This window comes from Apodemus sylvaticus, chromosome X (genome assembly GCF_947179515.1).
Source record: "Apodemus sylvaticus chromosome X, mApoSyl1.1, whole genome shotgun sequence".
NCBI classification, from domain to species: domain Eukaryota; kingdom Metazoa; phylum Chordata; class Mammalia; order Rodentia; family Muridae; genus Apodemus; species Apodemus sylvaticus.
In genome coordinates this window covers 117,286,483-117,304,855 of record NC_067495.1, presented here as the reverse complement: position 1 = coordinate 117,304,855, position 18,373 = coordinate 117,286,483, and the positions used below count along the sequence as shown (strand labels likewise).

The window sequence follows — 18,373 nt, the reverse complement described above, 5'->3', positions numbered from 1 at the left end:
CTCTGGGCACCAGCAGCAAAAGTAGCTGTGTGTGGCTAAGAAGCAAGCAGTGGTCACAAAACGATAGACCTGTCCAGAGAAAAGTAAGGAGTAGGAAACTTGGGGGATGGGTGGAGCTTGCTACCCAGGGCTTGGTGAGGAAAGTGCCCCTGTATCATTTCTCCATATTTTTATTTTGCTGTCCCTGCCCTTACTCAGCAAACACTTATTTCATCATTTTTTCCCACACAGAGGACTGTTTAGATTTGACTTCATCTTGTCAAAGCATCAAAGGTTGTCTTAGGAACACCATAGTGTACCCAGGGAGATTGCTGAGTGGGTAAAGGGACATGATGACATTCCTGAAGACCTGGTTTAGGTCCCTGGGCCCCACAGGATGGAATAGAGTCTCCCAAGTTCCCTTTTGACCTCCACACGCTCAGTCGCTGTGCCATGCTCACACAGGCAATTCATGTAAAAAGCTAATAAAGAACTGTAGTTGAGAAACAGGATTGAGTATCAGTTGTGTTTGCTTACAGGTGGATTCATTCTTGGCTGTGAAATTTTGTGTTGTGTGTGCATATTTGTGGTTGTGAGTAAAATGTGTAGGAGGACACACCAGATGCCATCCCTAGGTGACACCCCCCCATTTTTCATAGTTTATTTCATTTAAGTGTGTGTGTGTGTGTGTGTGTGTGTGTGTGTGTGTGTGCTGGGCATGCGACAGATAATGGGGGAGGGAGAGGGAGGGTCGTAAGAGAGAAAGGAAGAGCAGGAACACAGGCACATCTGTGAATGGTAGATGGATGTTCTTTCAGGAGTCTCCTTTTGGCCTCTGTGGCATTCAAGGCTGTGACACTGCTGTTTCTTGACTGTGCTTCCTTTTGTAGGGGATTTGACTCAACAACTTGCAGTCAATGTTCCTGTGTCTGCAGGTTATCCCCCTGTATGTGTGCTGGGACTCCAGATGCCCACAACTCTATCTGGCCTTAAGAGGTTCTCAGAACAATCTCAAGCAAAACAGCCTAGGTTGGAAGCAGAGTGTGGGAGACTGATGTACTATAGAGCCTGGTTAAGGATATCTTAGTCTATCTTGTAGGTAACTTGAAGCCACCCTACTCTCTACATCATGGGCTCCTTCCTATTCATTATTGAGTTCATTGTCAATGCAGGATTTGCAAAGGTAGCCTTTTCCCCACATATGCCCCATCACGTTAGGCCCTCATTTGGAGTCCTCTGTAGTCTCCTGAGCAAGAATAATGTATGATTAGAGAACAGTTACAAGGGGCCAGGGAACAGCTCATTGTCAGATGCCAGAATTTACACTTTATTTCATTGTTTGATAAGACACCAAAATGTTATCAAGGACTTGGAACTGCTCATTAAGTTAGCATACCATCCTATCCTGGAAGAAGCCATCAAAAATATTAAATTTGGAGGAAGACAGACAATGGACTCAGCTGATTGCCTACAGTGAAACACAGCTTGTGGTCATTTTATGTGAAATGGATAAGGTTCTGTGGTGTCACACGTGCCAAATATTCTGGTTTCCCATAGCTTTCTGGATGGACCCCATCCCCACACACCACAGGAAAACATTTAATCCTGTATAATACTGGAAACCCTATAACATGATTGAAGATTGAGAAAACATCACCCACTCTTACTCTACAATGTCTAGTCTCAGTGGAACCTGAATTGGTCCTTTGTTTTCATCATTATCACATTAACTAGCCCCTTGGTTAAACCATCCCTTTCCATCTGTGGTTTCAGGCACAGCTTTGTAACAGGAATCCACAACAGAGGTAAAGCAATGTTCATGCATGCACCATCTGAGAGCCAGATTTTCCTGGTGGGCCTGGAGAAGCCCTAAAGGGTCATCCTTGCAGCTACTATTGTAATTCATTCTGTGATTGATAACCAGTGTTAAGAACAGGTCTTACTGTATTGAAGCCTTCCTTGAACCTGACATGCTTGGTTATGGAACTCTTTAGTAGCAGCCTGAGTGACTGCCCTGACAGCTGCCTGTTGTGTAGTGGAGCAGGAGCCCTAGTGGATCAGAGGTCCTCCAGCCCATCCTTTGTGTGGAGGCTACACAACAGGAGCCCTGGTGTCAGAGGAGAAAGTTTCACAGCGCTGATAATGATTTCATAGCTAATTAACATGATGTTTCTGCCTGTTGTTTGTTTTCTTCTGGCGGCATCTACTCCTGGTCTAGAACTCCTTGATAAAGGCAGAGGTTGACCTTTGGATCATTCGCACAAATCACAAAGCTCTACTGATTATTTCAAAATGTGTTTCAAACTAAGTTACTGTTTAAAAGGAAAAAGAAAAAACCTAGGAGTCATCAGGACCTTATTCTTAGCCTAAGAATATTTTCCTTTTTCTTTCATTTTCTTTTTCTTTCTTTCTTTTCTCTTTCCCTCCCTCCCTCCCTCCTCCCCCCCCCTCTCTGTCTCCAGGCTTTTCTCTATGTAGTACGGGCTGTCCTGGAACTTACTCTGTAGACTGGATTAGCCTCAAATGAACAGAGATCTGCCTGCTTCTGCTTCCTGAGTACTGGGATTAAAAGAATGCACCTCCACCACCACTACCACTGCCAGGCAGATCTTGTAAAGATTAAATACAAGGTATCTGGTCCATGAGCCTCAGAGTAGCCCTGTGAGCAGTTAAGTTTTGACAGCAATCTGAAGAGGAGATTGATGTCAGAGCCACATGGCTCATTTTCCAAAAATGTCCTCCTTCCTCTCATTGTATAATTGTATTCCTAAAATATTAACCACACTTCATTCTACTTCTGTAATCTCACTTAACAGCTGCTTGCTCAGAAAAAGAAACAAAAATAACAACCAAATAACCATAATATGGAACAGAGCAGAACATCCTTTACAGACTCAAGCCTCAGTCTTCCCCCTTTGCTGCTGTTCTCAGACTGGTTGAGTAGGCTGTTGCTGTAAATAAACTTTCTTTTTAAAAAACTTTTAATTGAAATAATGCTTCTTGTCTGATGATCATCCCTGGTGGTCTTGATCTCTGTAACACTACCTGCATGTTTTATGTACATTTGAATGAATTTTATAATAAATTAAGTTGTTACTCATCTTTAAAAGTTAAAAACTGCGATCTCATTGTCATTATAGATGGTGTAGTTGTTGACAAGCTACAGGAAATAAAGCAGATGGCTACCTTTCCATTTCTACTCTGGGATCCTTCTCCTTCCTGGGAACCAGGTTTCCCTGCACTCCTTTGGCTTCTGCCTTTTCCTTCCAGGGTCATCTCTTTACTAGCTAACTCTGGACAGTTGTATAGTTTTGTGTTCGAATTGTGATCCTTATAATGCATCATTATCCTTGCTATCATTACCAAGTTCACCCTCACAGCTTCCTAGTTCTGTATATATCCCTATTCTCCAAGAAGTTCTTCAAGAGGAACAGATGCTATGTCCAAGAAGGGCTACATCACTGATCTCTGACATGCATGTGACATTTACCTAGGATGCTGCAGGAGAGTGAAGGAGGAGGGCCCTTCTGCATATAAAAGCTGTGTGGTCACCACATCCTTTCATTCTGATGGACAAGGGATGACATGTTTTGCCCGAGTATTGAGCTTGTTTTCTGACCTCAATTTAGCACCAAGCTGAACAAAACTATACCATTCTGTGGGAAAGAGATGACAAATGTAACCAGTATTTTGAGAAACATCTTCTTTATTGCTATTGTATGTGACAAAACAATATCTTTATGACCAGCAGGATTTGCCAAGATGTTGCTGGCACATGATGAACCCTATTGGCTCCTCAGGAACAGAGGTACTACTCTTGGGGTCTTCATTCATCTGAGCAGAAAAGTTGTTCGAGGTACCAGATGTAGCATTGCTGAGTAGTAACTCCTTATGTTTTTTCCTGTTTTTAGCTCTCTTATTTTTAAACCAAGCCTGAAATCAGACCAAGATAGAGGCTGGTTACTCATACTGAACAGTTAATATCATGATGGAAAGACATATCATGCAAGTTCATATGGAACTTTCTTCCCTTCACAGCAGAACCGAGGTTATAATTGCTCACAAATTTTTGAGGGCTTCAAGTATTACTCAGGGTACAGGATGTGCTCACAACATGGGAGATTCCAGTTTCCATCCTGTCACCACCAAAACCCATCAGACAAATTTCCTTAACACACACCGCACCACTTCTGCAAAAGCCTTCAGAAAACAAGTTGTTTGCCAAACTCTGGGCATGATCAAGGTCATTCTATAGACAGACTTTCAAAACAGTCAAACCTTGCCTTCTTCATAATGTAAGGGGATTTGGGGCAATACCTCAGAACTGACACATGGTACTAAGCTGGGAAATTTAAATTCAGAGTTGCATTTGTCTACCATCTTTCTACAACCTTACAAAAGCGAACCAGCTTTTATCCCACATCATTTTCACCTTAAACAGTTTTCTTCATATCTGTGTATGCTATAGCTAGATATTCATAAAGCCTGTTTCATTCACACAGAAAAGACCTACTTACTTCATTTTGTTTATATATAAAGGCAAGGCATCTACTGCTCCATATTTATTCACTCATTCTGTTAGCTATGTGCATGTGTTTAGTATTTAGTAATTTGATACAACTGAACTGTCTGCTAATGCTTCTTCCTGCTATCTCATAAATATTTTTATGTTCACCTTGAGTTACAACATAACTCCAGACAGAAATACTCTGCAGAGAACTTCCAGTGAGGGGATAAGGACAGAAATCCACTCACAATACCGTCAACCCAAAATGTGTCCTGCGTACAAGATATGCAGGGACAAGGATGGAATAGAGACAGAGGGAATGACCAACGAATAATTGGTCCGAGCTGAGACCCATCCCATGGCAAGAACCAATCCCTGACACTATTAATGCTACTCTGTTATGCTTATAGACAGGAGCCTAGCATAACTGTACTCTGAGAGGCTCCACCCAGTAGCCAATGGAAGGAGATGCAGAGACCCACATTCCAACATTAAATGGTGCTAAGAGTTGTATGAAAGAGTTGGGAGAAGGGTTGCAGGATCTGAAGAGGATAGAAACTCCACAGGGAGACCAACAAAGTCAACTAACCTGGACCCTTGGGGGCCACAGAAACTGAATCACCAACCAAAATGTGAGCACGGGCTGGACCTAGGGCCTCTGCACACATGCAGCAGATGTGTGGCTTACTTTTCATGTGGGTCCCCCAAAAACTGGAATGGGGGGGCTATCCTTAAAGCTGCTGCCTGTCTATGGAATCCATTCAACTAACTGGTCTGCCTTGTCTGGCTTCAGTGGAAGAGGATGCACCTGGTCTTATAGCACATTGATATGCTGGGGTGGGGGAGATACTCAGGGGTGCCTCTCCCTTCACAGAGGAGAGGGGAAGGGGAGGGAAATAGGGGAGGATCTGCATGAGAAGGTACTGGATGTAAAGTACATAAGTAATTAAATAAATACATAAGAAATACTCTTCAGAGGATCCTTTTGTCACACATATGTCAGTATCAATTAGGGCACATGCAGGTGTGTATGACGTGTACATCCGTAGCTATACCTATGTATGCTACAGCTGGATATTTGTAAAGCCTGTTTCGTTCCCACAGAGAAGACCTAGTTTCTTCATTTTGTTTTCCTTTAGGAAAACATGTTCCTTTAGTGCTAGAAATAGGGAAGAAACACTAGCTGGAGTTTATATTTTAAAAACCTCTTCTACTTCCAAGAACAAATTAGTGTGACTTGCTAGACACAAGAGCTCTGACTGTAAGACCATGCCTGTCCTGACGAAAGTCTGAGATGGAGTACCCTGATGAACTTGTACCAACCTTCACCTTGCATTCGTCCACATGAATGAGGTCTGCAAGTGCCTTTCTGTGAAGAAAAAAAGAACAGAGGTTAGCCACTGTCACTGGGAGATGGAAGGAAAGCGCCCCTGTATCATTTCTCCATATTTTTATTTTGCTGTCCCTGCCCTTACTCAGCAAACACTTATTTCATCATTTTTCCCACACAGAGGACTGTTTAGATTTGATTTCATCTTGTCAAAGCATCAAAGGTTGTCTTAGGAACGCCATAGTGTACCCAGGGAGATTGCTGAGTGGGTAAAGGGACATGATGACATTCCTGGAGACCTGGTTTTAGTCCCTGGGCCCCACAGGATGGAATAGAGTCTCCCAAGTTCCCCTCTGACCTCCACACGCTCAGTCGCTGTGCCATGCTCACACAGGCAATTCATGTAAAAAGCTAATAAAGAACTGTAGTTGAGAAACAGGATTGAGTCTATCAAGCGTGTTTGCTTACAGGGGGATTCCTTTTATTCCTGTAAAGCTGGGCTTGTTTGGTTGGGGATGGGTATAAATGCAGGAAGGCATGCTTGAATGGCAGTCACCTTGTTGTAAAAATTACTTCATTCATTATATATAATACTATTTATATAATATTACTCAATTTTATGTTAGATATTATATTATTTTATATCATATATATTAATATTACATATTATATTATTTTATATCATATATATTAATATTACATACAGACAAGGAGACAAACACAAAACACAAGTGCTCCAGATAGCATGTCTAGTAGAAGTATTAAATTTGGGAGTTTCTTCTTCCCTTTGACCTTGTTGAGGCGAGATTTTTCCTGTTGTTTCTGGGGCTATGCTGCCTACTAGATCTCTCTGCCTCACCATATTGTGGTTTCTCCCATGTGTTCCTGCCATCTGCCTGTAGGCCTGGTGAGCCTTAGACACTCATCATTGCTTCTGGCTTTCTAATTGGGCTCCAAGAACAAACAGATCTTCAGGTTCCTGTTTTAAGTACTTTTACCCCATGAGCCATCTCTTCAAGCTTCCACTTCTGGTTCGACGCACTCATCTGACACTGGTCCCACATTCACTGTAATGAGCCCCACCCAGGCTTCTGGCCCCTCTCACTTCTTACTGATGGTACTTTGGGTTTTTTTGTTTTTTTGTTTTCTTTAACTATGAGGGAACAGTGTTACTGATTGCTCAAAATAAGAAACATCGAATTAGTCTAGCCAGAGACTCAGCTCCTTTGTGTATACCACAAAAGACTTCAAAACTTGTAGTTAAGGAGCTGTTTGTCCATAGAAGCAAAGCTTGTGGGCCACAGATGAAACTCATTTAGCTAGCCCTTTATATGTGGTGATAAAAGTAAGTGCATTGGATTGAGATGCAACGCCTTTGAGACACTCAGGTTCAAGAAAGCAAAAAGTCTACCACATATAGGAAAATACACATGCGCTCTGAAGACACTCGTAAGAGCCACAGGGTAGTCGGAAAGAAGGAAGCTCTGCAGGATTTGCTGCCTGAGGCAGCACCTCAGGATGAAAAGACAAAATAGTCCAGTAGGCCAGAGGGGGACCACGGACAAAGGTTTAATAAGCACAAGGCTTTGTTTTAGCATCATAAAATACTCTGAAAAACCTTTCTCCAAAAGTTTGGAAAACACGGTGGGCTCTGCACTTTAGACTTGGCTTAGACAGGGGCTTTTGTGGTTTTCCCTAGGACTAACCTAAAGTGAAAGAAAAGCATTGCCACGGGATAAAGCGAAAGAAAGCATCACCACGGGATAAAGCGAAAGAAAGGCATCACCACGGGATAAAGCGAAAGAAATGTATCACCAAGGGCTCTTACGAAGCTTGTTTCTTTGTCCAAAGTGCATGACCTTTAGCTGCTGCTGCTAACTTCACCCCCACCATAAATTCAGCTGAAGATTTCAGGGCCAAGAAAGGAAGCCGGCCAAGCCAACTACCAAACTAATGTGACCTACCAGGGAGGCTGGGACAGGATTTCAGGTTCCTAAGCTCAAGCGCTGGTCGGGGCTAGACAGAGAGCTAAGTTATAATGTAAAATGGGCGTGCTACTTAACTTGGGGAAAGAGAACTAGCCTACCATTTCTAGTGCTTCTGAGTTCAATAATCAGGATGTGTTTCCGTTTGTTTTGTTTTTGTTTTTTAAATGAAGAAGTGGGCACCAGGAGAGAGTAAAGGAGCCCCAAATCGCGGAAAAACAGTAGATTCTGGGGGAAAAGTTTGTACTTACCTTTGGTGCGCATCAGGATACTGGGTCTCCTGGAAAGCCTTCTCCAGTTCACACAGTTGGGCATAGGTGAACTTGTGGTGTTTTATTTGCCTGTTGGAGCGACGAGGGACTGCTCCAGCTGCTTTCCCAGGTTCATTGGGACGGGCTTGCGATTCCTTCTTCGTTTCATAGCTGTAGCTTTGCTCATATTTAAAGCTCAGGTGGTCATCCTGGCCAAGCTCATGCAGGACTCTCACACCTCTTCCAAAACGGCAACGGGCTGCTGCTGCTGCAGCCCTCTGCTGAGATTCAGTCAGTATTTCTTCCTCATAGAAGCTCACCCCGTAATAGTCGAGGTCGAAGTAGAAGTATTTGCTCTCCATGGCTAGAGCTTTGCCGAAGAAGCCTACTCTGTAGCACCTCCCAGTTCACGGGAGACAATTCTGCGCATGTCCTACACTACACACCTATCTCGCTCCTGGGTGTGGCTAAACTTAGGCACGGAAGTGGGGGTTGGGTATGTGTGGGCGTAAAGAGGAGAATCCACCCCACGGAGGCATATAGTTGCCTTTAGGAGCCTGACAAAAGGGCTGCTTCAAAGGAGATGCTGACTTTAGGATATATTCAAGGAAGGAGACCTGAGTTGGACCTGGATTCAGGCGTTTCCCTGGACCTCAAGAGAGGCCACAGAGGAAGACTAAGAATGGATATTCAAGGTTATTTTGAGGCGGAGAATAGGGTAGGGATAATAATTCAAAAGAACAGTGTATCAAACTTGGGGACATCTCACGGACCCACCTTCCAGTTTCACAGCCCAGTGTTCGCCATGCTGGAATTCTGTTGACATTATGAGTTAGGGGCTTCTGTTCCATATTTCTTTGGAAGACACTGAATGCTTGGTCCATCGAGGCACAGGAGCAGAACTTAAAGTGTTTTTCTTAGTAAGATCCAATAACAAAGAAACCCCAATGGTTACTGTGACAATGTCACCCCAGTGTAGTGACAAAAGTGCCAAAGTAGCATGGGGGTCCTGCCCTCTTTGTGTTGCAGGGAAGATTAAAGCTTCAAATTGAGAGAGTATTAACTCTCTAGAATAGAACACTTTCCACAAAGGTTAAAGAAATACATACATTAGGAAGTTTTCTTTTCTTTATTTAAATTTTTTTCTTAGATATATTATTTACATTTCAAATGTTATCCCCTTTCCTGGTTTCCCCCCCGAAAACTCCCTACCCATACCCATAACCCCTGCCCCTGTTCACCAACTGACCCACTCCTGCTTCCCTGTCCTGCCATTCCCCTATACTGGGGCATCTAGCCTTCTCAGGACCAAGGGCCTCTCCTCCCTTTGATGTCCAAAAAGGCTATCCTCTGCTACATATGCATCTGGAGCCATGGATCTCTCCATGTGTACTCTTTGGTTGGTGGTTTAACCCCTGGGAGCTCTGGGGGTACTGGGTGGTTCATCTTGTTGTTCCTCCTATGGCGCTGTAAACCCTTTCAGCTCCTTGGGTCCTTTCTCTAGCTCCTCCATTGGGGATCCTATGCTCAGTCCAATGGTTGGCTGCAAGCATCCGCCTCTGTGTTTGTCAGGCACTGGCAGAGCCTCTCAGGAGACAACTATATCAGGCTCCTGTCAGCAAATGCTTGTTGGCATCTTTAATACTATCTGTGTTCAGTAACTGTTTACAGGATGGATCCCTACATCGGGCAGTCTCTAAACAGCCTTTCCTTCAGTCTCTGCTCCACACTTTGTCTCTGTATCTCCACCTATGGGTATTTTGATCCCCCTTCTAAGAAGGACCAGAGTATCCACACTTCGGTCTGCCTTCTTGAGCTTCATGTGGTCTGCGAATTGTATCTTGTTTATTCTGAGCTTTTGGCATAATATCCACTTATCAGTGAGTGCATACCATGTTCGTTCTTTTGTGATTGGGTCACCTCACTTAGGATGATATTTTACAGTTCCACCCATTTGCCTAGGAATTTCATGAATTCATTGTTTCTAATTGCTGAGTAGTACTCCATTGTATAAATGTACCATATTTTCTGTATCCATTCCTCCGATGAGGGACATCTGGGTTCTTTCCAGCTTCTGGCTATTATAAATAAGGCTGCTATGAACATAGTGGTGCATGTTTCCTTATTACATGCTGGGGAATCCTCTGGGTGTATGCCCAGGAGTGGTATAGCTGGGTCTTCAGTAGTACTATGTCCAATTTTCAGAGGAACTGCCAGACTGATTTCCAGAGTGGTTGTACTAGCTTGCAACACCACCAGCAGTGGAAGAGTGTTCTTCTTTCTCCACATCCTCGCCAGTACCAAAGAAAGGACAAAATATCAAACATCTCACAACAAAGCCAAAAGGAGAGAACCACAAGCACATAAAGCCACCCACAAAAACAAACATATCAGGAACCAACAGTCATCTGTCTTTAATATCTCTCAATATAAATAGACTCAACTCACCTATAAAAAGGTATAAGCTAACAGACTGGATATGCAAACAAGATCAGGTATTTTGCTGCATATAAAAAACACACCTCAATAACAAAGACAGACACTATCTCAGAGTAAAAGGATGGAAAAAGGTCTTCCAAGCAAATGGTCCCAGAAAAAAAGCAGGAGTTGCCATCTTAATATCCAATAAAATAGACGTTCAACCAAAAGTTATCGAGCATGATGATGAAGGACACTTCATATTCACCAAGGCGAAAATCCACCAAGATGAACTCTCAATTCTGAACATCTATGCCCCAAATGCAACAACATCCACATTCATAAAAGAAAGTACTAAATCTCAAAAAACACATTGAACCCAATACAATAATAGTGGGAGACTTCAACACCCCACTCTCACCAATGGACAGGTCATTGAAACAGAAAATAAACAGAGACACAGTGAAAATAAGATAGGATGTGAACCAAATGGATTTAACAGATAGCTACAGAATGGTTCACCATAATATGAAAGAATACACATTTTTCTCAGCACTTCATGATACCTTCTCCAAAACCAAACACAAAGCAACCCTTGATCAATATTAGATACCAGAAGATTGAAATAATCCCACGCATCCTATCAGATCACCATGGCCCAAGGCTAGTCTTCAAGAACAGCAAAAACTACAGAAAGACCACATAGATGTGGAAACTGAACAATTATTTACTCAAGGATAAGTTGGTCAGGTTAGAAATAAAGAAATTAAAGACTTCCTAGAATTTAATCAAAATGAAGACATATAATTCTCAAACTTATGGGACACAATTAAAGCAGTGCTAAGAGGAAAGTTCATAGCACTAAGTGCCAGGTAAAGAAACTTGAGAGATCTTACACTAAGAACTTAACAGCTCACCTGAGAGCACTAGAACAAAAAGAAGCAAACTCAACCAAGAGGAGTAGATGGCAGGAAACAGTCAAACTCAGGGCTGAAACAAACCAAATAGAAACAGAGAAAACAATACAAAGAATCAACAAAACCAGATGCTGGTTCTTTGAATCAACAAGATAGATAAACCCCTAGCCAAACTAACTAAAGGGTAGAGAAGTAGTATCAGAATTAACAAAATCAGAAATGAAAAGGGAGACATAACAAGAGAAGCAATCCCATGGACATCTGGGACAAGACAAGGATGCCCACTCTCCCAACATTTATTCCAAGTGCTAACTAGAACAATAAGACTACAAAAAGAGATCAAGGGGATACAAATTGGCAAAGAAGAAATAAAGGTATCACTTTTTGTGTGATATGATAGTATACTTAAGGGACCCCAAAATTATACCAGAGAACTTCTCCAGCTGATAAACAACTTCAGCAATGTAGTTGGCTATAAAATTAACTCAAATAAATCAGTAGCTTTCCTTTATACAAATGATAAACAGGCTGAGATAGAAATTAGGGAAAAAACTCCGTTCACAATAGCAACAAATAACATAAAATAGCAACCCTAATAGTTGTGGAAAGAGGTGCTTTGGGCCACAGTTCAGATAATAGGCACAAGGAACTGTGTTCAGCTTCAGAGAGATTTGGCTGAAGTGACTCAAGGACTGAAGAAGAATGCCCCAGTCCCAGGACTAGGGGCAGGAATATCAGACACGAATAGGCTTACCATGGGTCTGAAAGTTTGTAGGCCTTGGAGCTCTTGGGTATGGGCCCTGGGCCTCTTTTGACACCCGTTCAATGTTGAAAGGAATGAGAAAGCTTCTGGAAAGCTGCTTGGCGAACAAAACCTGAACTAAATCAGACATGGATGTTTTCTACTGTGGGAATTAGAATATCCTTGGTGCTTTCTTCTTTACGTTTCTTTTTAAAAAATGTGTATGAGTATTTTCTCTACAAGTATGTGCAGCACACATATATGCAGCGCCCATGTATGCAATGTCCATAGAGGCCAGAAGAGTTCATCATATTCTCATAGAACTGGAGTTATGAGCAGTTTTTGTGCTGACGTGGGTACTGGGAACCGAACCCAGGTTCTTTGTAAAGAGAGCAATGTTGACCCATTTCTCCAGGTTCCGTCTTTACTCCTTTAAATAGTTAATCAATATTTTAACTTTATAATTGTCAGTGCTGAGCAATACATGTTGCTTTAAATTAATTCATATTTTAAAAAGACAAGTATATTTACAGACTTTCAAAAATATTTTTTCTAAGATTTATTATGTATAGAGATCTGCCAGCATGTATGCCTGCAGGCCAGAAGAGGGCGCCAGAGCTCATTATCAGGACCTCCGGAAGAGCAGTCAGGCTCTTAACCTCTGAGCCATTTCTCCAGAACCCTCAAAAATATTTTTAGACTGTTGTTTAAATATGCTTTAATATGAAGTGCAAATAGCATTTTAAAGTTTCTAAATAACACAACTATTTAAGCATACTAAACAATGAAGCATACCAGTACCCCATAGTTCTTCAAACACCATAGCTCTCAATTATTTTTTGTTTCAAGATCGGAATACCCAAGATACAAATTATACACTCTTGAACTTGTGCTTCTGGAATTCTTTCCCATCCTAAAGGTTATCCTGAAGATCATATAAATATGACCTACTGAGTCCAGATAGGGCTGCTCTCGTGTATGTGTGCCTAAGGTTGACCATTGGAGGGTTCCCTGCCTTTGGGAAAGGAATCTCTCTATATCCTTTTCTCCTGACAAGATTCCTTAGATGATGGAAGTTCTTGGGATCTGGGATTGGAGTCAGGGTTGGGGGAGGATGTTATCATTTATCAATATCTGTGGTGTTTATGAGGCCTCTGACCAGTAAAGTGGATATTCACAGATGATAGTGTTGATTAGAGGATTTAAGCAGACATGCCCGTATGAGTTCTGCCTGGACCCTCCACACAGTCCTGTGTTTCAGCACTGCTCATGTTTCCTAAGCAGTGTCCACTTGTCTAGGCATATAAGTCTCTCTTATCTGGCTAAAAGTCTTCACAGTGAGACAGGCTCCTGTGTTTATATTCTCCCATTACTCTTCAAATTTATTTGAAGTCCTCTTTTGTTGCACTAACTCAACAAAAGGGTTTTGCATATTAAAGATTCTGAGTGAGTCATCCGTTGGAGAGTAGACAAGTCATTTATTTCTCTGAATATTGCTGTTCATCGCTCTGAAAGAGAAGAGTTGCATGGAAATATATTTACACATAATCCTGACCTGACTGGAATTCTGATTTTCTGTAACCTATGTTTAAAATATGTGTCTCCTGGATACATTAAGCCCCTACTACAAGACAAAAGGACTGCAGCTAGTATCCTAGGAAGGAGTAGCATTGTTGTCCTTCCCAGAACCCTAAGGGCACTATCAGTGTGCTGTCCTGCTCACTTTCTTTTCTTGGGCAATGCTAATGTTAGATCACAGGCCCTCACTCGCACTAAGGATAGTGCTTTTTACCACTTAGCAATGTCCCCCAAGAGACTATTGTGAACATTATGCAGCACTAAGTTGTCTACTGCAGAGATTCTTTAACTTCTTTTTTTTTAAGACTTATTTATTTATTTTATGTATATGAGTACACTGTAGCCGTCTTCAGACACCCCAGGAGAGGGCATCAGATCCCATTACAGATGCTTGTGAGCCACCATGTGGTTGCTGGGAATTGAACTCAGGACCTCTGGAAGAGCATTCAGTGCTCTTAACCGCTGAGCCATCTCTCCAGTCCCCTGTAACGATTTTTTATTCATTTATTATATGTAAGTAGACTGTAGCTGTCTTAACTATTCAGCCTTCTCTCCAGCCCTCGATTCTTTAACCCCTGTATAGAGTGAGTATAGTTAATAAAAGATTGTATTCAACAAGTGCGTTGTTCTAATGTTCTCTCAATTTGACATACCCAATATGAAAGGGGGGCTGGACTTCATGTGGCGTGAGCATTTTTAGCGGTGATTACCACCAGGTAGGACATTACAAGTGGACTCTTATAAAGATGCTTGTCAAACATTTATTACTAAACTTCGCTGCTTATTTACAGTTGTCTCATCTAACTACCTTAATAATTTTGTGTTTCTAAGGCTAGAGTAAAATTAAATCATTTTTTGTGATTCTTTTCATATGAATTTACCTAACTTAATGTTTTTCAATTCCAAGTTGCTACTTAATAAATAAAAACATTTTCAAGATTATATATATACATATATATATATGCATATATATATACATATATATATATATGTATATGTATATATATATATGTTTGGACTTTGTCCATGTGACCATAGGAATAATGTGATTTTCTCTGTGTAGCTGTCCTGAAACTCACTCTGTAGACCAAGTTGACCTTAAACTCACAGAGATCTATGTGCCTGCTTCTGCTTCCTGAGTGTAGGAATAAAGGGGTGTGCCACCACAGCCCAACTAGGAATAATTTTTGTTTGTTTGTTTGTTTGTTTGTTTTTTTACATTTTATTCACTTTACATTTGCTCACTGTCCTCTCCCAGTCACCTACTCTCAAAATCCTTCCCCACACTTCCCTCCCCTTCTCCTCTAAGTAAGTAGGGGCCCTCTGTGTATCTTCTTCCCCCCCCCACCCCGCTGTCCTAACCCAACTCTAAGACCTAGCTCCAATCCTCCTTAGATCCTACACCTATCACATATTTATTGTTCATTCAGTAATATTAATTAAATATGCCCTTACCGTGTAATGTCAATGTGATTTCCAGTCTGTGGAAATCTTTGGCTGTGAATTCGGAGAATGTGCTTCATGAGAAGGCTTTCCAACTTCCACACAAAATTCTTTTCTGTTAAGTACATGCTCCTGCCTCTTTGTCACTGTCTAACTCTAAATCAGTTTGCATCCAAGTGGCATCCCTTCCATGGGGTCCTACCCAGTATCCAGGAAGACTCCAAAGTGCATGTGGTGACTCCAGGAACAATGTATCCTAAAGGTACAGTCCTGCTTGTCTGCCATGTCTCCTTTGTTGCAACTTTCTTTTTTCTTATCTCCTCTGTTCCAAGAGTGCCTAGCTTTAAGACATCCTAGTGGTCCTGGAAACCACATTTACCTTTTGTGCAGCTCTGGATGTGACACATGCATCCTTAGCACTTATATCCCAGCACAGTCATAAGCAAAGAGTCAATAGGCACCAAGGAGAAAAGCATGTGTGAGCCCAAAGTGTGAATGAGTGTCTCCATTAGCAACCTGGAGAATTGAGACTCCTTTCAGCCTCTACTGCAAGAGAGCCTAGCACTAAGGTGCCTACTATTCGAAGAAGCCACACTTGCCTTCTGTGTAGCCCCAGACCTGTTGCACACATACTTTTAGGTCAACCTAGACTGTTACGGGATAAACTTCTGTGAGGAAGGAATAACCACTGAAGTAAGGGCAGCAACAGAAGCCTACAGTGGCTGCTTTGGAAAGGAGCTTCAGGCTTCCTGGATGAGCTGGGTCGTGAGGGCCACTTGAGTCATATAAGCAAGCAAGGTTACAATAGCAGCAACACAGAGAAAGTAGGGTGTGAGAACAATGAGCAGTCTGGATAGGTGCAGTTTGTAAAGGTGGCAAACAGCTACGGCAGGTCCTCAAGGCTCACACAGGAGCGGAAGACAGTGTGAGTTGACTGGCAGTAAATCCTTGAACCAGGCTTGTCCCAGGGAGGACTTTATGTGACACTAAGTGAGGCTTGTTGCTTTTATGCCAATAAATCAGGAATTGTCAAAGTTAGAGATGATTTAGATAAGAGACAACAGGAGAATGAGTCTGATAATTCCTCATTATCACACTGATTGGCACTCAGGGTCTTCCTCACAGGCCTAGGTGATTCCCAAGACTACTCCTTTTTACAGGATTTCCTTGTATAGGAGATTGCTAATGATTCTAAGGATCCACTATTTACCTGTTAGCCATGATCAAGGTTTTTAAAGTAATTAAACAAAATGAAAGATTGAAGTGACCAAAATAATGCCAGCTTGTCCTGACTCCATTTCGTGTCTGCCTAGACAGTACTCTGCTTCTACCTCTCAGTAGCCACATCTACCTTGACAACACTTTTGGAGCTTACTGCGACACTGGCCATGCTCTGTCCAGATATATAAACCAAAATAATTAAGTGTGCAAGCATAAAACATAAAACTAAAATAACCAGAGGAAGTGGAAATCAAAAATAATTATGTGGTGTCTGGAAAATGCTAAGCTCTGCCAAAAGACAGCTATTACAATATGACGCCAACACTCTCTAACGTTGATGTAATTGCGGCTCTTGTCTTTAAAAATACTGTACCCTATGGTCTGAAGACAAGGTTCAGTGCTTAAGAACATGGGCTCCTCTTCCAAAGGACCAGGGTTTAACTCCTAGAATCTACATGGCGGCTCACAGCTGTCTGTGACTCCAGTTCTAGGAGATCTGATACCCTCACATGTTCATACATATGAAACACTAATACACATCAAATAAAAGTAATATACTTAAAAAAAACACTATAGCCCCGAGCCTTTGCACAAAGAATTGTTTTGGAGGTATTAACTTGTTCTTGGTCTGGCTGCTATTAAAGGACTCATATTCTTACTTGGCTTGATTAGTGTGGTTGTCAGTAACTGCCATGTGGGACCAATTCAAAAGGCTTATTGATTGAATTATATGTAGTTAATAAAACCATTTAATGTCATATAAGGTAGCATAAGCCTGTAATTCCAGCACTCGAGAGGCAGGTGGAACTCTGAGTTTCAGGCTAACCCAACACGACCTACAAAGTGAGTTCTAGGGTAGCCAGGGCTACACAGTGAGACTTTATCTCAAATTAATACAAAATAATTAAACCACTTAATTTCCATGTTGTTGTCACAAGAAAATATGTTTTTGTTCATTACACACTGGCCAGGGGATATTTCTTGTCCCTTCTTTTGAACCATTATGAATGAGATGAAGAGGAGGCTTCATCAAATTGTTATTTGTGAAGCTATATAATCATTACCACAGTTAGTTATGGTCATAATTCTGTATATGATGAATGGGTATAATCTGAATTTTAAAATTGAGAATTTAAAATCAATTGAGAAAAGCTCATTATGAGATCAAACATCTATCTAACACAGCTGTTCTCAATATGTGGGTGGAAACAGGGGTCACATATCAGATATCCTGTATATGAGATATTTACATTATGATTCATAATAGTAGCAAACTCACAGTTGTGAAGTAGCAGTGAAATAATTTTATGATGGGGGTTAGCACAACACGTGGAACTGTATTAAAGGGTTGCAGCATTAGGAAGGTTGAGAACCACTGTTCTCGAGCAAGTAGTGGCTGAAGTCATGGCTTCATCATTAGGAGCCTGGATTGTATAAGTATGTTACATCTGACAGTGATGTGTGGATATATTGTATTAGGATGGGGGTTGTATTGTGTATTTAAGGTTTATAAAGAGTGATTTAAAGTTGTAAAATACTACTTAAAGACCATAGTGACTTTAAAATTTTAAAATACTATTTAGAGTAAAGATCAATAGCAGGATATTGAGTCCATACATTGGAAATAAGGTGCCTAAAGTCCATGAGACTGTAAATTTTGAAGTACAAAGAAGGGCCATTTCATGGGAGAGAACACTGTGCCTTCTCCTTTTTCCCAGGTAGTCACCCTCACAGCATAATCCAAGTAAGGCTTTCATGGAGCAACTGATCCACGTCACTAAATGGATAATGAGCTAAGGAACCGAGAGGATGGGAAGAGTGCAGAGTTCCATAAGAACTGGACGGAGGAGGGAATAACTGGGCTAAAGGCAGAGAGGGACTGCAGGAGGAGTCACAAAGATGCACCCTACTCCATTGAGAGGAGAAAGGGCCAGGGGCTCTGATATTCTATCTACATCAATGAAAGCTACAAACAACACAGGAACCTATTTTGACAAATACA

At 41.6% G+C, this 18,373-nt stretch overlaps 1 protein-coding gene across 1 annotated transcript; it reads right to left on the bottom strand.

Annotated features, from left to right (window-relative positions):
• Positions 1-3,717: 3,717 nt before the first annotated feature.
• LOC127675650 (rhox homeobox family member 1-like) lies at positions 3,718-8,414 on the bottom strand. Its single transcript, XM_052171698.1, has 3 exons — positions 8,053-8,414; positions 5,810-5,855; positions 3,718-3,912 (listed from the first exon to the last, which is right to left on the bottom strand). The coding sequence occupies exons 1-3, from the start codon at positions 8,412-8,414 to the stop codon at positions 3,718-3,720; spliced, it is 603 nt and encodes a 200-aa protein (XP_052027658.1).
• Positions 8,415-18,373: the final 9,959 nt, after the last annotated feature.

Bases quoted from the DNA above. Each gene is read 5' to 3' on its own strand.
- LOC127675650 (XM_052171698.1), bottom strand. From the start codon at position 8,414: ATGGAGAGCAAATACTTCTACTTCGACCTCGACTATTACGGGGTGAGC. The intron at 5,856-8,052 runs GTAAGTACAAAC...TTTTCTTCACAG, and splicing joins TATCCTGATGCGCACCAAAG to AAAGGCACTTGCAGACCTCA. The intron at 3,913-5,809 runs GTTGGTACAAGT...GTCTGATTTCAG, and splicing joins TGGACGAATGCAAGGTGAAG to GCTTGGTTTAAAAATAAGAG.